The sequence below is a fragment of the Petromyzon marinus genome, chromosome 32 (genome assembly GCF_048934315.1).
Source record: "Petromyzon marinus isolate PM22_M1 ecotype Great Lakes invasive population chromosome 32, UKy_Petmar_22M1.pri1.0, whole genome shotgun sequence".
Classification (NCBI taxonomy): Eukaryota; Metazoa; Chordata; class Hyperoartia; order Petromyzontiformes; family Petromyzontidae; genus Petromyzon; species Petromyzon marinus.
Genome location: NC_133698.1, coordinates 7398581 through 7419760, shown reverse-complemented (window position 1 = coordinate 7419760; position 21180 = coordinate 7398581). Strand labels below are relative to the sequence as shown.

General features: G+C 49.1%; 1 protein-coding gene across 1 annotated transcript; it reads right to left on the bottom strand.

Annotated features, from left to right (window-relative positions):
• Nucleotides 1–241: 241 nt before the first annotated feature.
• Nucleotides 242–4583, bottom strand: APOC3 (apolipoprotein C3). Its single transcript, XM_032964515.2, has 4 exons — nucleotides 4437–4583; nucleotides 3786–3851; nucleotides 1675–1834; nucleotides 242–767 (listed from the first exon to the last, which is right to left on the bottom strand). The coding sequence occupies exons 2-4, from the start codon at nucleotides 3838–3840 to the stop codon at nucleotides 671–673; spliced, it is 312 nt and encodes a 103-aa protein (XP_032820406.1). The 5' UTR covers nucleotides 3841–3851; nucleotides 4437–4583; the 3' UTR covers nucleotides 242–670.
• Between the last annotated feature and the right edge of the window lie 16597 nt (nucleotides 4584–21180).

The following is a 21180-nucleotide window of genomic DNA, read 5'->3' as shown; positions in this document are numbered from 1 at the left end:
ACGTTCCAATACTTTACCATTTGACCCTTTTTTTAATCCTTTTGCATTAAGTGTGGTCAACAGAGAAAGTAACTGCAGCATTGAGGAGCGTTGCATGTTTTGTAGCAGATTCCACTGAAGCACTGAAGTGGATTTTGTTCTCGAGCACTACTTGTGCTGCGAAAGCTGATAAATCTGTAAGCTTATGCAACAACAAAAACCCAACCTCGAGCTGCGTTGGCATTGAACACAAACAGGCACAAACATTTCAAACTTTATTAATAAACGATTACGTCCATGTGTCCGTGACCTAAATGAGTAAAAATTGTAGATACGTTTTAGAAATGTATTTGATTAAAACATTCGCTCATTAGCGTGAAAGCTCAATGCTTATTATAAAGGATAACCGTATTGCTCGCAACAACAAGAACATTGTATTTCTTTCTCTGGACTGTTTGTATGTTGGGTCCGAACCATATCCGTGCAGAATGCTCGCATGCTTGCGAAACACGTGTCGATCGGGATCAAGGCTTTCCACTGGGGAAAAGCTAGGTGTCGGAAGACACGCCTGCGATCGTGTTTTAACCGTGTCGTTGTTACGTGGGTGCATGCGTGCGTACGTGGAAACCGTGGTTGAGATGCGTGCTGCATTTGTGTGTGGGCATTGCGTAGTTTCAATGCGGCATCTTCTCTACTGGCTGCCCAGTTTTGACCAGAACTCCGAGAGCTTGGTTAGGAATTCACGGCTGTACTGGGATACAGCATGAGCACCATCCTTCAGTTGTTTTCTGGAAAATTAAGAGAATCATGGTCAGCGGCAGGGAAGGCAGAACACTGCAATCTTAACCAATCTTTGTGTATTTTTCTCTTTCATACTATGATCCAAAAATACTTTTCCCCCAGATCCAGCAACCTCTGTTCATTCTCGACCATTAATAAAATTAGTGACGAGTCGTATCTGAACCTGTAGTATTTTTATATAATCAGGAAAGGGCCGCTGAGCTGTACAGCTTTTTTTCAGAAGTTACCTGGCCACAATTGATAGCTCAACGAAGTGGCTTGTGTGGAAATTTGTAGCAGCCACATACTCGAAACGCATGTTTCTAAGCGAGGAGAGAAAATCTGGTGGACCCGAGAAAAAATCTACATGACCACGGGGAGAAAATGCAAATTCCAAATATACAGGCGTCATGGTCGGGTTGGAACCCACGACCTCCTGTATACCATGCGAAGTAGTTAACACTCGACCTGTATACCATGCGAAGTAGTTAACACTAGCCGCCTTCCCTTAACAAACTCCATCATAAATGAGTTACCTGCTGCAGCGGGTGGATGGGTGTGAACACCTCACCAGCAGTGGAGGACACACGTGGCCAGGGATGCTGCTGGCAATATTGCCCTCTTGTGTACCATGTTACCCGTAATGCTTACTAATAAATAGCACTTGGCCTGTAGGCTCGAAGGCGAATTACGGAGGTGTGTGTGTGTGTGTGACGGCGTGTGTTCAGTCACTGTCGTCTCAGTCCGTCAACCCATGGCATCTGAGTCTGTCCCCGTGACCTCCTGCTAGCGGGCGTTATGACTTCACGTGGCCTTTTAAGTGCACCTAGCCTGGCACAAGCGCCGCGGTGACGTCACTGTCACTTAGTGGCGAATGACAGTTGTTGTTGTTGCCCAGTCATTGAATACACTTACCCGGCCTGCTGGGCGAGCTCATTGTTCTGCACTTGGGTGATGCCCTCCTGTGCCTTGTCGGTCAGCGAGCGCATGAATGAGACCAGTATGTCGCGCACCTGGTCCACCTGGTCAGGCTCTTCCGCCTGCACGTTCTCATCCCAGGCGTACCGTGCCTCGGCTGCAAATTACACAGGCAGACAAAGACACCCCCGCATAGCCTTAACAGACTGTTGGGGGCAAGTGCTGCTGTTGGCGAGTAGCACCTACGAAGAAGGTGCCGAGCACGGCACACGTAGAGGGTGGGTGGCCAGCACCACGCCCGGCCGCCTTTGTCTCCCCAGTGGTGATGTTTACACACCGCACCAGGTACTCATTTGAGGCCTAGTCGACCTAGGGAAGGCCCACCAAAGACCGGTTCAGATATTTGTCACCGATGTTGGCCGTGAACGGGAGTCGAACTCGGGAACTGCCGGGTTTCGTAGCGTGGCGCAGCTAACCGCCACACCACTGCGCTTAAACACAAAAAGCAGAATTGCTTTTAAGAAGTGATTTTTTTGTGTTTAGTGTTGTTGTCCTTCCCCGCACCTCCGATTCGCACGGTTGGCTCCGTACGGCGCGAAAGAAATTCAACGTGCATACACACACACACGCGCGCGCACACAGGCGGAGCAGGAGCCTCATGTGCCGGTCACGAGCGCACGCAACGCGCGCGTGGTCACCACAGAGCTGACCAGACGTGCCACCACCTCTGGGCTCAATATTGGGCCAACTCCGCGGTGCAGTGTGGCCAGAATGGCAGTCGTCCCCCGCTGTGCGTCGCCCCAAGGCTGGAACCAAAAAGCCCCAAAAATCACAAGGGCCCGGTTCAACAGCACCCGATGTGCAGCCACGGTAGGGTGGGGTGGGGGGGGCAATCGGTCCAACTGGTGTGCCCATCGTATCGTCCGTAAGCTCGGAGCAGTGTGCGTACGCGTAAGGGGCCGTTCATAAATGACGTCACGTGATTTTTGACGATTTTTGACCCCCCCCCCCCTTCGTCACACGGCGTCTTAAAAGTCAGACCCCCCCTCAAATATGACGTCACAAAGCTCTGCCCCCCCCCCCCCAAAAGCATGCTTCAAATCTAATTTTTATTTAAAGCTTTCGTAACTGCAGGGATTCATATTTCTTGGCTATTTCGGTAAAGTGTTTATATTTTTATTATTTTATTGTTTCCCTTCTCCGTGACTTTACCGAAAGAACCAAGAATATGCTTCAAATTGCTTTAACTTATTGTCATTGTAGTACTATGTAATGTGGCGCTGCACTCTGATGTTGTAGGAGAAAACATTTATTAAAAAGTCTATTTAATTAAGTAGAACGTGTTGTCTATATTTATTTAAAGTTGCGCATTTTGATGTGACGTCACATTTCTCAACCCCCCCCCCCCTCGTCACACATCGTCACAAATGTCTGACCTCCCCCCCCCTAGGTGCGTGACGTCATTTATGGACGGCCCCTATTGCATCCGTAATAGATGAGGACTGTTTCGCAACCGCACTCACTCACGCGATGTCTGGCCCTCGCCTCGTGCATATGCGGATAATTATCACGCTCGTGTCAAATACACAATAATTATTCACTGCCCCTCTTGTCAGTCCACTGCTGGGCGAAGGCCCTCCTCCTCCTCCTCCTCACCGTGCCAGTTGTTGGACCATACTTCACCACGCCGGTCAGTGCGGGTCGGTGAAGTGAGAAATCGCGGATGGGGGAGGAGGGGTGATCATCCCGGGACCGGTTTAGATATCACTCGGTATCACGAAACGTTTGCCCTAGTCCAGGCATCAAACTCGGATCGGCGGGTTCACGGCGCAGTGGTTTCACCCAACCGCGTCGAAATATTCAGCCACAAACAACATCCACTACTGCTCAGTCGTTCGTTATTGCGCTGCCTTTGCAATCGAGGTTGCAACGTGAATGGAGAGTAGAGTTCTTTACCTGCAGTCTCTCGGAGGAGGGAGAGGGGGCAGTGGTGGTGGGTTGTGGGTGCAGAGTGTCCAGCAGTGTGGTAACGAAATGCAATTGCGAGCGATGGCTTTGATGGATCTGCCCGTCAAGAGTTGGCGTGCGCCACGTTTTGGAGGACTCACCCCAGACGAACATGGACACGAGGACCACGACCACGGCGACCACTTTCATCTGCATCTTGATCTGATCTGCAACAACAACAACAAACCAGCGAACGCCACTGAGTTAACACTCACACGATGACGACAACGGCAGCAGCAGCAGCCGCCGTCGTTCGCCACCACGTGGCGTCGACGTCACCGCAGCGCTTGTGCCAGGCTAGGTGCATCTTTAGGCTGCCGCGTGAAGCGTCGCGGGCTCGATGCTGCTGCCAAGAGGTCACGGGACAGAGCCAGGCGCTTTATGGGTTGACCTCCTGAAATGATCAGACAGATGCACCACCGGCGTCTCCCACACTCGTGCCACATGTGCGGAATGTAATTTACGGGCAGACAAAAGCGATTCGCGAACAGTAAGGGCAATCATGTTCATTGTAAAAGTAAAAAAAACGAAAATCATCAATGCATGGCTCGAAACACAATCAAACAAAAAGGTTCCGTTGAGTTTTAGCAGAGCCCTCCTGCGCGGGTTATCAGCATCGTGAGAGGTGGCGCCGGTTTAGGGGTGAGGTCGTCATCCAGCAGTGGATTGACCATGGCTGATGATGAGGATGATGAATGTGGTCACGCGCAGAGAGCAGAGGCCACCGGGAGGAACGTTGCGCTGTAACTTACCGAGGAGGACGAGGAGAGGGTGGCGTGTGCGAGGTGTCTTGCGGACTTTGTGAACGCAGCTCAAGAGTGAGTGACACGGACGCTGGGCTCCTGGTTTTATAATCGCGGGGCGAGGGAGGTCTGGGTTGGGTTTCGGCTGTAAAGGGGTTGACGAGGCCCTCTGACCCACCTCCCAAACGCCCTCCACCTCCTCCCCAACATAAGCAGTAAATCATCTGGAAAGCAACCCCCCCCCCCCCCCCCCCACTGTGTATAGAAGAGGCTGTAAAACCGAATTACTATTGGGGTTATATTTTCTGAAAAGACCACCGTATATTCTTGGTTCTTTCGGTAAAGTCACGTAGAAGGGAAACAATAAAATGATAAAAATATAAAACAATAACATTCTCACGACGTTTCCACTGCAACACAAGCAATCATCATCAGGTGCGAAAACCATAGCAAGAAAATTTGAAAAAAGTGTAGGTTTTTTTTTGCGTTAGTACCACGGAGAGTGATTTGGCAGTTATTCAGATGGACGAGTCTATCTATGTTCGGAAAAGAGGAGGGGGGAGACGAAAATAATGGATGCGGTCTGAAAGCCACCATAAGCGTAAACAATCAATTAAGACCCAAAATGGTTTATCAAATCCTTCAAATGATTGCTAAGCCAGAATCCATCTTCTCGGTTGAAATTGTCTCTGTGTTTGTATATGTGGATGGCCTCATGAACGAATCTCTCATGGTAGCCGGATGGCTTGCAGAGAACCTCTGTTTTGGAGAAGTCAATGTCATGTGAGCCTACTGAATTATAACAGTGATCTGCCACGGCCGAGGTGTTGGTCCTACCGTTTTTAGGTCTGCTTTGTGTTCACGAATGCGGTCCGAGACATGTCGTTTGGTTTCTCCAATGTAACTACTACCACAGAGGCAACTTAGTTTGTCGACGCCAGGGTACTGTATGTCCGGAATCACATCTTTTACAGACGGAACCAGATCACGGATTTTATGTAACGTGTTGAAACGGACCTGGATCTTGTGTTTATTCAAGATTTTGGAGATATTTTTTGTGATCCCCACAATGTAGGGTAAAAGTGATGGTTTTGAATGGCTCCTCAAGAGGGTCCTTCTTCATGGTTGGAGTGATAGCTTTACGGATTCTGTAGTCAGAGTAACCATTAGCCTTAAGAGCTTGGTGTACGTGCTTGAGTTCATTGCCTATGTGTTCCTGGTCGGATATGCATTGGGCTCTATAGTGCAGAGTCTTGATGGAGGAATTCTTCTGGGATGGATGGTGGTGGGAATCCGGTTTCAGGTAAGCATCCGTATGGGTAGCTTTCCTGTAGACACAATCTATTATTTTATTGTTTCCCTTCTACGTGACTTTACCGAAAGAACCAAGAATATGAATCCCTGCAGTCACGAAAGTTTTAAATCAAAATTAGACCACCGTATATTGTAACATTTGGTTAAACTTTAACCATGATGCTGTCTGTCTTTTTACGCAGTCGCGCAATCCACAATAATAACGTTGCACGACGAGTCAGCATCGCCGTCATTCTCACGGCTCTGCCTTGGATCTCTCAGCTGAGGCTGTGCTCACGCGTGCCTCCACATCGCTGTGATAGCGGTGGTGTGGCAGCAGTGGCGGCGGTGGCGGCGGTGGCGGTGGTGGCCGCGGTGGTGGTGGTGGCGGCCATGGTAGTGGTGGCGGTAGTGGTGGTGGTGGTAGCGGTGGTGGCGGTGGTGGTGGTGGTGGTGGTAGCGGTGGTGGTGGTGGCGGCCATGGTAGTGGTGGCGGTGGTGGTGGCAGCGGTGGTGGTGGTGGCGGCAGTGGTGGCGGCGGTAGCAGTGGTGGTGGCGGTGGTAACGGTGGCGGTGGTGGTGGCGGTGGTGGTGGTGGCGGTGGTGGTGGTAACGGTGGCGGTGGTGGTGGCGGTGGTGGTGGTGGCGGTGGTGGTGGTGGTGGCGGTAACGGTAGCGGTGGTGGTGGCAGCGGTGGTGGTGGTGGCGGTGGTGACGGCGGTTGCGGTGGTAAGAGCCCACAGCATTGAGATGTGGCACCAAGAATGTGGCTTCATTTCTAAAGCTACCGGTTACTTCGACTTCTCCAGCCTTCCACGCGTGCCGCACCAGAAATCCAAGACTCGCACTGACCGTTTCCCAAACAACAGCCGTGATTGTGCTCATTAAGCCAAGGCGCATATCCCATTATTGGGTGTAAACAGATTGGCTGCAAGGGCACCTGCCTACTGCCGTGATCCATCAGTCGTTTGGTTTCGCACAGATTGAGGTGCGCACGTCTAAATCACCCCTGAATGTGAAATCTCATCGCACCTCCGAAGCTAAGCTGGATTAAGCCAGGTTAGTTTTCTGGACGGGAGTCGGGTTGAGAATATCACGTGTTGTAGGCTTCTATTGTTAAGTAGCCAGGAGATGACGTACAGGGATGGATAAGTGAATCTATCTGGACACTTGAGTTCCGTCTGTGTGGAGCCTTGAGTGACATCTGTGAAAAAAATTGCTTTATAGCTCGTCGGATTCCTCCAGTATACATACAGATGACGATTCTGAATCTTACCCTCTCCAATGAGTGGGCTTTCACAGGCTGCTCCAGCTTTCTTCGCACATGCCAAACACTCATTCATAAACTTCGCCCAATGACACAATTGAGAACCCTCCTGAACAACAACAACAACAAAAGTATTGATACTCAGCGAGGCTTTCCTGGGTGAACAAAGTTCATTGTTGTGGCCTCCCCACAGCCAACGCGCCTTTGCATCAAAGTAATCACGAACAGGATGGGAATGGCAACACTTCGTGTTGGGAGTGCTGTATTAAATACACGATGGACTGTCGAGAAGTTTTGATGTGTCGACGTTCTCCTCACCTGCCAACACAAACACATCCTTGCATAACAGTGTAAAGAGACCGAGAGCAAACAGGGCACACGCTGAACGGGGGCAGCCGCGTCCTCGGCAAGACTGTGATTGTGCAGCAGCTCCTATCGTTCCTGGATAGGGCTCGTTTGATAAACTTTGACCTCGACGAGCAAACGTTTACATCGGGGTGAGCTGGCGTGACAGTGATCGCGCTATGGTGCCAGTCCTATTGGTCCGAAGTCCACCTGAGGTCTGAGATTTTTTTGGGGTGAGCGCGCAGAAGCCACGGTGCGTGCGTCTACCGATTCGAGGGGCATCTGTTCCTCCTGGCCCCATATCTCTGATTTGCCGGAGAGTTTTGCAACATAAACCCCCGCATGACTCGTGAGCCTTCCACGGTCGAGCTCTCTGAAAAAAAAAGTGACCACTTTTAACCTGCGAGCCAGATGGATATGTTATTTTGTAGGATTTATGATTAACACTACCCGTCCATCATCGACGGACATTGGCAGCTGTACACGTGGAGTTGATACAATATTCTTAACTAGCCTTTTGCCCGTCCAAGGACGGGTGTATTGCAGTCAATCTGAAACTTGCAAGCGAAAAGCAGACCTCGACGTGATATTCATTGCATCGATGCGTGTGCAATTTGTAAGGGCGCGGTGACACAGACTTATTTCATTTAAAGGTTATGACCCCTTGTTCATCATGACGTCCTTTTTACTTTGATGTCTCAACAGCGTAACGGAGATCCCGTGACGTGAGGGTTCTGCCTTTGTAGTGAGGGTTGTCAGTTGACGCTGAGGAGAGGAGAGGAGGCGCCTCGCCCCCCCCGTGGAGTGACGTCAGACGCTAATTATTATGAATGGGGGGGGGGTGTTCATTTGGAGGACGTCACCTTATGATTATTAATGAGGGGGGCTGTTCGATGTGGACTGACGTCACCTGCTCATGATTATTAATGGAGGGGGGTTGGATCCATGTGGAGGACGTCACCTGTTAATGATCATTAATGAGGGGGGCTGGTCGACATGGAGTGACATCACGAGCGTTGCACAGAGACATTTTTGGCTCATTATAGTAGGTAATAATAATGTGGGGGGGGGGGGGGGGGTGTCCATTTGGGGGACGTCACCTGCTCATGATTATTAATGAGGAAGGATTGGGGGGGGGTGTTCATTGGAGGACGTCACCTGGTCTTGAATATTAATGAGGGGGGCTGGTCGATGTGGCGTGACGTCACGAGTGTTAAGGACACTGGGTGATTGCAGTAGATATTCGTGTGGCTGATGAAGATACAGAGCACATTCAGGTGGTCAAACCAGACAACCGCATCAGCAGCAGCGGAGTGTCATCGCTGTGATGTCTCCTTCATATTTGTGAATCGGGAATTGCGTCGTTATACGTTGCATGTGTGGTGCCACAGCAGCAGCGAGGCCGTCCGGCCGACTCCGTGGCCGCGACGCCGCCACCTCCGGGCAACGGGGCCGACACTGCTCTTCCCTCACCACCCCCCGCATGAACACACACACCCACATAGAGCCCCCACATGAACACACACACACTCCCACATAGAGCCCCGAGGGGAGGTTCACTTGGCCGACAGGCTTTCACCCAGAAGCCCTCTCATGGGACCAAACTTCACGGTATCCTGCGACCAGGGAATTGGGCGACCTGCCCCGAGGCTAACTCGCACCGCGGCGCCGTGACTTGGGTTCTAATCACGTGGTCACGACGGGGCTGCTGAGCCACCACGGGTAGAAAACACCCACAACACACACGGGTCAGCAGGCAGGTAGGGGGGGGGGGGGATGGAGTCACAAACGGCGGGAAAAACAGGGCCGGTCCACTGATTGGTAGGAGAGATGCGCTTGTTTAGAGAGTGAAAGCGGACGTCTGAGAGATCACCGGTCCGGGGAGAGTGGTGGGAAATCCGGATTAGCGCTGATTTATCTTTGATGTAGAGGACAATAAAAAGGGAAGAGAAGGTAGGAGGAGGTAGTTCGTGTTCTACTCAAGCCAGGCTCGGGGCCGTCGACTTCCCAGCCACTCGAACGTCCGTGTGACGAGTCGAAGTGCAGCGAGGATCCGACCCAGCAGCTCCGTTTCGAGTCGAACCGTGAGTACCTGAGAGTGAGATATTGAGGCCATTGTGAGATTGTCTCAGGAGAGTGATTTGAAAGAGGCAATACAGATCGGGTCTTAGACCATCGGGAGGTAGGTTAGACCTGCCCTGCTGACTCAAACTGACTCGGGTAATTTAGCCTCGGACTCGCTGAGAATAAACTGTTGGTGATCAATAAACCTTGTCGTGTGGTTTCTGCGAGGGTGGAACGGATGCATGGTGGTGTGCGTCATTGTACCCTGTGTTTGTGCGTGAGTGTGTATTTACCCACAGACTGTGACTCATGCAGCTGCAATGGCTGCTTTGGGTATGCGGTCCAGACCTCCCCAGAGACCCTGGCTGACAGAGGTGTTCAGGATGGTTGAGAAAAAGCGACAGGCCCACTGTCATCGGCTACAGAATCCCACGTCAGAGAATGAGGAGGCTTACCGCAGCCTTCGCTCGGAGGTTCGGAGAGCCATGAGGCGCTGCAAGGATGGGTGGTGGTCGCGGGTTGCTGAGGAGGAGTCTGCCTCAGTGGCCCATGATCACAAATCTCTATTTAACTCCATCAAAAAAGTAACCTGCAGCGCCACACATATTACCATTATTAGGGGAAAAAACGGTGATCCAATCTCCGACCCCCAGGAACAGGTTTGCAGATTTGCTGAGCATTTCTGTGAGGTCCTAGGGGAGGGGAAATCCCTCAGCCAGGAAAACATCATGGCACAAAGTGGGGATGACCCTGCTGAGGCTGCAGTGCCTCAAATATTGGAAGAAGTCACCCCCTGTGAGTGGCTGGCTGAGGTGCCATCTGTTGAGGAAGTACTGAAGGCAATCCGGAGTCTGAGACCAGGAAAGGCACCGGGTAGAGACAATCTCCCAAGCGAAATGCTGAGGGAGGGTGGCGTTTGTGCACAGACTGCTCTATATGACATCATAACAACAATCTGGACCACTGGACGGGTTCTGCAGGATTGGAAGGATGCCCTGGTGGACCCCTCTTTAAGAAGGGGGACCGCACAGACTAACAACTACAGGGGCATCTCACTCCTCAGTGTGCCGGGAAAGGTCCTGACAAGGATTATTCAACATCGCCTTGCCAGGCACGCTGAGGAGAGGCTTGCGGAGCCCCAATGCGGTTTCAGGAAAGGGCGGTCCTGCACAGATGCCATATTTTCTGTCCGTCTGCTACAACAGAGGTGTAGGGAATTCCAACAAGACTTACATCTCTGCTTTATTGACCTGGTCAAGGCCTATGATACCATCAATAGGCCTGAGCTCTGGGTTGTTCTTCGTGCTTTTGGAGTCCCTGACCCTCTGCTCACGATCATTAAGGACCTTCATGATGGTGAGCGGGCCCAGTTAAAACTACGTGGCCAGGAGTCAGAGCCATTTCTTGTACACCTTGGGGTGCGACAGGGATGTCCTCTGGCTCCCACATTATTTAACATCTATTTTGACCATGTAGTTCGTGAAGCCTTCAATAGCTGTACCGGGGGAATCTCCATTTGGTACAGATATAATGGGAGGCTGATCGATGCCTGGGTACGGTCAAGGGATGGCTCCCTATTGCTCAACCATGTTATGTATGCCGATGATTTGGTAATAGCTGCTCATTCAGAGGAGGAGTTGGAGACGCTGCTGCTGAGACTGGAGCGTGCCACTAAGAGATGGGGCCTTACCATTAGCCCCACCAAAACTAAGCACCTGCCTGGGTATTTTGTACCATCGGACACTCCACCCCCACAACTCCCAATCGGTGATGGGGCAGTTGTGGAGAGATTGGAGAGTTTCCCATACCTGGGCAGTGTGCTTATGACCGGCTTCAGTTTAACAGCAGAAGTCTCACTCCGAATCAGTTGAGCGGCAATATCTTTTCATCGGTTGCATAACGCTGTGTGGAAGCTACCTGGTCTGTCGCTCCACACTAAGCTTCAGGTCTTCTCGGCAACGGTCATTCCCTCTCTTCTCTACGCTTGCGAAACGTGGACCCCCCTAATGGAACATCTTTGCCGGTTAGAAACATTTAGGCTGGCCTGCCTACGGTCCATCCTGGGTTTAACCAGGCTGGATTGTGTGAGGAGCTCACAAATCTTGAAAAATCTGGGCAAGGTCCCATCGGTGAGCTCCTCCGGCAGGCAAGGCTGCGTTGGCTGGGTCATGTAGCCCGCATGCCCAGCCACCGCATGCTGAAACAGCTTTTGTTCGGCCGGATCGAGGGGGCTAAACGGGCGCGGCACGGGCTAGAGAAGAGATGGAGTGATGTGGTACAGGAGGACGTGGAGCTGAGTGGACTTGCCGATGACTGGTACCAGCGGTGTCAAGATCGGCCTCTGTGGAGGAGGCTCGTGAAGGACGCTATTGGGCAGTTGGAGGCAGTCGCCCTCCAACAACAACGGAGTGCGGAGGAGCGACGCTCACAACAACGAGCGGAGCGCCGGGTGGCTAAAGCACAGCAGGTTGGCACAGTAGGGGGCACAGGTGGTGCACCAGCCAGTCATCTCAGTCAGTCGACCTGTGGCACCTGGGTCTGCCCCGTGACCTCCTGCCAGCGGGCATTCGACACTTCACGTGGCCTCAAGGTGCACATGGCCTGGCACAAGCATCGTGGTGACGTCACCGCCACTTAGTGGTGAATGGCAGTTGTTGTTGTTATTTACCCACATGTTTGCGCTCGCCCATGCGTGTAGCTCCTGGTTAGCGTGTGCGTGTGGTGAGCGGCGGCGGACTCGTACAGGGGCACGTGAGATTACTGATACGCCCTTGCGTTTAACGTGTGCATGAGGCAAACGGGCGGCGTACACGCGAGATTATTCGTGTGGCCTTTTGTTTAGCGTGTGCGTGAGTGTGAACGGGTGGCATACCCGTGAGATTGTTCATACAGACCTTTAAATACATCTCCAAGACAACCCCCCCAATCGGCTGCGCGTGTGCGAGTGACGTCCCTGCCCTCTGACCCCCGACCCCGCGTCCCGCGCACGCGATTGGTGCGTGGCACGGGAGAGGAGCGACGTCGGATTTCCGGTGAGGGGGTGTGAGTAAGTGTGCGCAGAGATTGTGTAAATAGATCCCAGGTGGTTAAGCGCCAGCCACGAATCATGCCCAGAGGGGCCGCAGCGAGGGGGGGGAGTCGGTGAGCAGTAACCCTCCCCAGGACACGGAAGAGGGGAGCAGTGGATCTCACGTGAGCGAGGAGCCAGGGGTCAGCCTCCCCGACACATGGTCTGTTCTGGATGGCCACAGGCTCAGACTGGAAAGTTTTGAATTGTTCATTTGTGCATCACGTTTCCTCATCTGCCATGGTTTGTGCAATGGATGCGGTTTCGGATGACCATGAGCTTCGTGGAAGATAAAACCAAGGGAACCTCTGCTTTGCGTTTTTCACGAAGTTTGTGAGTTTTTTTGAACTCCATTGAGCTCTCATCGGGGTTGAGCTCGCATTGTTGAAGGTTAAGCGCATGGGTCCAAAAGGGCTTGTGTGACTTCAAGCAATGCCGAGGGACATTATTGAGGTCCTGATACAGTGAGGGAAAAAAGTATTTGATCCCCTGCTGATTTTGTACGTTTGCCCACTGACAAAGAAATGATCAGTCTATAATTTTAATGGTAGGTTTATTTGAACAGTGAGAGACAGAATAACAACAACAAAATCCCGAAAAACGCATGTCAAAAATGTTATAAATTCATTTGCATTTTAATGAGGGAAATAAGTGTTTGACCCCTCTGCAAAACATTATTTAGTACTTGATGGCAAAACCCGTGTTGGCAATTACAGAGGTCAGACGTTTCCTGTAGTTGGCCACCAGATTTGCACACATCTCAGGAGGGATTTTGTCCCACTCCTCTTTGCAGATCTTCTCCAAGTCATTAAGGTTTCGAGGCTGACGTTTGGCAACTCGAACCTTCAGCTCCCTCCACAGATTTTCTATGGGATTAAGGTCTGGAGACTGGCTAGGCCACTCCAGGACCTTAATATGCTTCTTCTTGAGCCACTCCTTTGTTGCCTTGGCCGTGTGATTTGGGTCATTGTCATGCTGGAATACCCATCCACGACCCATTTTCAATGCCCTGGCTGAGGGAAGGAGGTTCTCACCCAAGATTTGACGGTACATGGCCCCGTCCATCGTCCCTTTGATACAGTGAAGTTGTCATGTCCCCTTAGCAGAAAAACACCCCCAAAGCATAATGTTTCCACCTCCATGTTTGACGGTGGGGATGGTGTTCTTGGGATCATAGGCAGCATTCCTCCTCCTCCAAACACGGCGAGTTGAGTTGATGCCAAAGAGCTCCATTTTGGTCTCATCTGACCACAACACTTTCACCCAGTTGTCCTCTGAATCATTCAGATGTTCATTGGCAAACTTCAGACGGGCATGTATATGTGCTTTCTTGAGCAGGGGGACCTTGCGGGCGCTGCAGGATTTCAGTCCTTCACGGCGAAGTGTGTTACCAATTATTTTCTTGGTGACTATGGTCCCAGCTGCCTTGAGATCATTGACAAGATCCTCCCGTGTAGTTCTGGGCTGATTCCTCACCGTTCTCATGATAATTGCAACTCCACGAGGTGAGATCTTGCATGAAGCCCCAGGCCGAGGGAGATTGCGAATAATCGCACCAACTGTTGTCACCTTCTCACCAAGCAGCTTGGCAATGGTCTTGTAGCCCATTCTAGCCTTGTGTAGGTCTACAATCTTGTCCCTGACATCCTTGAAGAGCTCTTTGGTCTTGGCCATGGTGGAGAGTTTGGAATCTGATTCATTGCTTCTGTGGACAGGTTTCTTTTATACAGGTAACAAGCTGAGATTAGGAGCACTCCCTTTAAGAGTGTGCTCCTAATCTCAGCTCGTTACCTGTGTAGTGTTCGATTTCATTCGGACAACTTCTGTCTTTCTCCGAACACCGCTTTATTTACAACTCTCAGCATGTCCTCCACATTCCACAGTGTCCTGGTCGCCACGGCTCGCTCGCCGTGCTTCACTCGACTCGCTCGCCACATTTGTCTCTCCACTCCCCACGATCACTTCGCTTACTCCGCCGCTAACTTCTTTATCTCTGTCTCTCCGCTATCACCGTCGCTGTGTTCTCTCCACTGCTAACTACTTCGTCTCCGCTCTCTGCTATCACCGTCGCTGTGTTCTCTCCACTGCTAACTACTTCGTCTTTGTTCACCGCTATCACCGTCACTATGCTCACTCCACTGCTAACTGCTTCATCTCTGTTCACCGCTATCACCGTCAGTATGCTCACTCCACTGCTGGCTGTTCTCGTCTTCAGCTCCGCTATCGCTACGCTCTCTCCACTGCTGGCTATTCTCTCCACTCTTCAATTCCCCGCTGTTGACTCCAACTTCAATTCCCCCGCTGTTCACTCCAAGCTCCCCAACTTCAACCACCTCCGCCTCCAAGCTCTCCAAACTCCAACTCCCCCCCCGATCCAATTGCCGACCCCCCAATTTATCCCCGCTCTCATTACGCCCCAATTAATTATTCCGCATCCCAACGGCACTCCGCGTAACCGTCACCTGTTTCTCCTCCAGACCTTTAGGCGCCACTCTAGCCTTGGCAACAGCTCCAACCAATCACAGCCGTCCACGGCTCTCCCAGCTTAATTGCCCTAACATAACCTGCACTGTATTTGCCTTCACTACAGGCTGACCCAAGATAACCCGTACTATCTGTGTGATCATGTAATCACGCTGTTTGTACTGCGCACCTTCCTACTCCACTACACCTGTAAAAAACACCTGGGAGCCAGAAATCTTTCTGATTGAGAGGGGGTCAAAAACTTATTTCCCTCATTAAAATGCAAATCAATTTATAACATTTTTGGCATGCGTTTTTCGGGATTTTGCTGTTGTTATTCTGTCTCTCACTGTTCAAATAAACCTACCATTAAAATTATAGACTGATCATTTCTTTGTCAGTGGGCAAACGTACAAAATCAGCAGGGGATCAAATACTTTTTTCCCTCACTGTATTGGGAAGCCGACTGTTTTCCTTGATTCGCAGGATTTCCCGGAGGGTTTCAGCGTTGCGGCAGATAGGTGAGCGAGAGATTTCTAACAGCACGTGCAGCCAGCGTCTTGTGGTCGACTTTATGGTTCCAGTGATACACTGCATTGCAGTGTTCAGTTGGACATCAACAGGTGGAGTGTAGCTACTTCTGGTCCATACTGGTGCACAGTACTCGGCAACAGTGTACACGAGGGCCATCGTTGACGTCTGCAGCACTGGTGCCGATGCTCCCCAGCTAGTGCTTGCCAGTTTTTGGACCAGCTTGACCCTTAAATTTCGATTTAAGCCTTTCGTGACTGCAGGGATTCATCTTATTGGTTCTTTCGGTAAAGTCACGTAGAAGGGAAATAATAAAATAATAAAAAGAAAACATAATAAATAAAATTATCACGACGTTTCAGCCACAACACAAGCAGCCATCCTCAGGTAAAGAAACAGAACTGTCGGGAAGACAGCGCTCCAATGAACACTGCTAAGCTTGGCAGCGTCTTTTAGCTGGGTGGGAGGAGCAGAGCGCCTTGACAAAGGAGTTTACATACCAACAGAAGAATTTAGCATTGAAGTAGCTGTGTTAATGTGTTAGATTAGCAGGATGTTAAAGTCAGAAATTAGCATGTAACTGGGAGATTAGCGTGATGTTATTGTGAGGGATTAGCACGTAACTGGTCACGGAAGTAGCAATGTTAAAGTCAGAGTTTACATATCAACAGAGGCATTTAGTATATTGACGCTAAAGAACTGCAACTACCCAACTATCATACAATAAACCTATGTGAAAGAACTAAATATAAACTACATCAATATAATCAATGTACTCAATATATTCTTCAATAAGTTGAGCTATTAACATAAAGTAACTGGGTATACACTACACTATATAATGAATACCATATAGTAAACTGATAAAAAAAACTAATATATAAACTACATCAATATTATCAATAAACTCAATATACTCTCCAATCAGCTGAGCTACTAACAATAAGTCATTATACATTACAATTCTATGTCGAAAAAAGTGGCGGTTTCTTTTTTTCTTTTCAACGTTAGCACCACGGAAAGCGACGAGCTTTGTTCAGACGGACGAGTCCATCTATGCTCGGAACGGAGGAGGGGGAGAGAGAGAAACAGCCACGCTGCGCTGCTCTGTCCTGTGTTGCGTTACAACTATACTATAAACTAGACTACTATACATTACAATATTATACTTTCCAATCTAAACTACATTGTATATTATCGTATACACAGCCCAATGTAAGCTCTAACATTATGCATTATATTGATATGCCTCCAACTAAACTTTTTTCTACATTACACGACTATACACCGTAATATACACTACCATAGACAAACTCCACCATTGAATTATACAATGCGTTACTATACACTACCCTATACTTTAGACTATAAAAATATTAGACTTGTAATATCACACTATATATTATTCTACCAACCCTACTGTATACCACACTGCTGTATATTAATGATACAATTACGATACTATATATTGCCTTATGAATTATGTTAAATATTACACTGTTATACTATTTAGCTTGACCTTTGTTTTGGTCTTGGCAGCTACCTTTCTCAGGTGGTCGTGGAAGGTTTGCATAGGGTCCATCTTCACTCTGATATACGGTCGCTTGGAGTGGGGTCGTGTCGCACAGCGTTGCCGCAGAAGATCACTTTCAGAGTGTGCCTGGTACTCCTGTTATGAAGATGAAATGCAGTGACGATTGTTTTGTGGGGATTTGGCTTGAGCCTCCATTTCCGGAAATATTCCCCGTGGTGTTTAGGTCTTGGTTCAGAGAGGATTCAATGTTGTTGAAAGTGGCTCTTTGCTTGGCCAGAGCAAGGTCTCCGCATTTACATATTTGCATAACCCGGTTGATGGCATATCGCTCATGTAGACATTGAAGAGCGTTTGCACAAATACTGAACCTTGTGGAAATCATTTGTTGATGAACCGGAGTGAACTGGATCTGTTGTTGCCAAAATAAAGATGCAGCCGCCAATTACTCAGCATCGTCCACATCAGACGTATTATTTTGAGGCAGCGAATGGTCATTGCAAGCTTTAGCATCAAGCCCTTAATCCAGACGGTGTCATAGGCCAATGATAAATCCGTAAAGGCTGCATCGGTCTTGGATTTCTTTTGGAATCCGGCCTCGATGTGTGTCACAAGGGCCAAAACTTGTTCACAGCAGCTGTGTCCAAGCAGAAATCCTGTTTGTTCTGCACGGATCACTGACTCTAAGAAGGGGCTGATTCTCTGGAGGATGATGCGTTCCAGGAGTTTATCGGTCGTCACAGGAGTTATATCGGCCTATAGCTTCTCGGTCATCAGTTGGCTTGCCCGGTTTTGGTATGGCAATGACCATCTCCTCCTGCCATGCTTTTGGGATGCATTTGGTCTTCATGGTTTTGGTGTACAGTTTTTCCAGCCATTGGAGTCCCCTAGGGCCTCATTGATGGAATATTTCTGGGGGGGGGGTGGGGGGGGAGCAATAACATCTCTGCCGGCAGCCTTGCATTTCTATATTGCAGCCAGATCCTCCCTCACATCCTCTGTGCTGATGATGGTGGGGTCTTGTGAAGAAATTAAGGCATTGTCTGGTGTAATGAGCGATGGATTTCTCGCTTGATGTTTTCATCGAGTAGTCATTTTGTGTTTTCCACTAGTTTGGAGGCTATAAAGTTGGGTAGGACTCTCGCGGTCCGGTATTCTATTGGGTTAGCAGCACCCAGGCATCGTAGTAGGTCCTAGGCATGGCGGCTGGAGTGTGTGAAGTCCAGGGCCTTCAATGCACTCGATCCACCGCTGCCATCTGGCTGAGTCTAAAGACTCTAACAGGGCCTTTCCAACCTGTGGGCTGCCCGACTGGTCATACTGTTGGAGCAGGTTCTAGGTCTCTTTTATCCAGCAGGGAGTGAATTATTTCCGGAAGCCCCGGGGGGGGATACTATTCTTGGCGGCTGCAGTAAGGAGACCAACAAAATGGGGAGAGCATTCCGGTGTCACGGGAATTCGACTCACCACTCTCTACGGCCTCCAGTCAGATTTTTATCAGGTTCCATTGTGTTAATCGTCTTGACACAATTACGGGGATTTCGATGCCGATGTGGGTGACAATAGACCTATGTTGACTTCTGGGGAAGCTTGGAAGCATTTTGCGGGATGCGTGAAGTGTGCTCCCACTCTGATCTTTGGAAATGAAGGTGAGGGTTGTAGTCGCGTTGCCAGCGAGCAGAGTGGAAAGTTGCTTGCTGCTTGGGGTCTAAAACCAGGAACAGATCTTTGGCAGACATCCAATCAGTGAGGTCGTCGCCGTCGACCTGATCTACTGCATAGCGCCACATAGTATGGTGGCTGTGAATATTGATGCACTTGGGAGTGCTGGCTTTGGCCATTTAAAATTAGAGGTTTTTGTACACGTTGATGATGTGCAGCTCCCGTATCTTCATGCTGGTGGCTTCTTTCTCAGTTGGTGGGAAGGTGTATAACTCTGATTTAAAGCTTTCGTGACTGCAGTGATTCATATTATTGTTTTTTTCAGTAAAGTCACGTTGAAGGGAAACAATAAAATAATGAAATATATATAAAACAATAAAATTATCACGACGTTTCGACTGCAACACAAGCAGTCATCATCTGGTGTGAAAACCAATGGCAAGAACATTTGAAAGAAGTGTCGGTTCAAATCTATTTATTTATTTATTTTTAAACGTTAGCGCCACGGATAGCGATTTGACAGTTTGTTTAGATGGACGAGTCCATCTATGCTCTGAAAAGAGGAGGGGGGAGACGAAAAATTAATGTATGATGTCTGAAAGCTACCGTAAGCGTGAACAATCAATTCAGACCCGAAATGGTTGATCAAATCCTTCCAATGATTGCTAAGCCAGAATCCGTCTTCTCGGTTGAAATTGTCTCTGTGTTTGTATATGTGGATAGCCTCATGAACGAATCTCTCATGATAGCCAGATGGCTTGCAAAGAACCTCTGTCTTGGAGAAGTCAATGTCATGTGAGCCTACTTAATTATAATAGTGATCTGCCACGCCTGAGGTGTTGGTCCTACCGTGTTTAAGGTCTGCTTTGTGTTCACGAATGCAGTCCGAGACATGTCGTTTGGTTTCTGCAATGTAACTACTACCACAGAGGCAACTTAGTTTGTAGACACCAGGGTACTGTATGTCCAGAATCACATCTTTTACAGACGGAACCAGATCACGGATTTTGTGTAATGTGTTGAAACAGACCTGGATCTTGTGTTTATTCAAGATTTTGGAGATCTTTTTTGTGATCCCCGCAATGTAGGGTAAAGTGATGGTTTTGAAAGGCTCCTCAAGAGGGTCCTTCTTCATGGTTTGAGTGATAGCTTTGCGGATTGTATAGTCGGAGTAACCATTAGCCTTAAGAGCGTGGTGTACGTGCTTGAGTTCACTGCCTATGTGTTCCTGGTCGGATATGCATTGGGCTCTATGGTGCAGAGTCTTAATGAGATAATTCTTCTGTGATGGATGGTGGTGGGAATCCGGTTTCAGATAAACATCCGTATGGGTAGCTTTCCTGTAGACAGAGTGGCTCATTGAACCATCAGGTCTCTTTTTTATCAAATGTTCTTGCCGTTGGTTTTCACACCTGATGAAGACTGCTTGTGTTGCAGTCGAAACGTCGTGAGAATTTATTTTTTTATATATTTTATTATTTTATTGTTTCACTTCAACGTGACTTTACCGAAAGAACCAAGAATATGTGTATAACTCTGTTATGGTGTTCTTCATGTAAATAGCTAATCCATATTTCTGGTGGTAGTGACTCATCATGAAGTTGTATCCATGGGTCGGGTCGCGACTGGCATGTAGGGCATCTTAGACGTGGATTTCTTGGAGCGTTAGGACATCAATGTGATGTGTGTTTATTATGTTCGAGAGATACTAGCACTAACTGAACATTGAGGAGAGTCCCTCAATGTTCAGTTAGATGATCCTTGTCCCAGGGCCTATCTGGTACGTTGTTTGGCCCTGAACAGGGCCATTGGCATGGCCTGTATTGTTTCTCTGCAAAGCAGGAGGTCGATGATCGATGTTCAGTCTTCGCGTTGATGCCCTTCCTCGTGATTTCTCACTTAACAACGTGGATCGCTGGTAGAGTACACCTACAGCCCTGCCATCCTAATTGGCAATACAGTAATATTTTAAAAGACGTGGCAATACATGTGCCACTTCCAGAGTAAATTGTAATCATGATCCGCATAATGATGTGGAGTTTCTTTGTCAGTCCATTTTAAGATTAAGGCCTCCCCACACCTGTTAGGTGCGGGGGATGTTTTGGTCATAATTTACCACGCTGGTCAGTCCGGGTTGGTGAAGGTTAGGTAAGGGGCCATGATCGGTTTGGATATCACTCACCACTGATGTTAGAGACGGCTGGGAATTTAAAGTCAGGTCCCCCACGTTCGTGGCGAAGCGTGTACACCACTGTGCTTCTGCTCCGCCTGATCCATGTAATAAAGTAAATTCTAAATCATAAAAAACAAGCAACGAGATGTGTCGTCGCTTTTGAACTTTGCTGGGTGTAATTTAGAGGACGTGGGATTTAGATTATCATTCATACCGGCAAACAAAGGAGTTGCTCTTACAAATAATGACCGTAAATGCCTCCTTTAGAATTAGCGTCATAATTGTGTAATTCATCACAGAAACTGCCACTAGGTGCCTGTTGGCAATGGATCCACGTCAACGTTTTCAGTGGCCAAA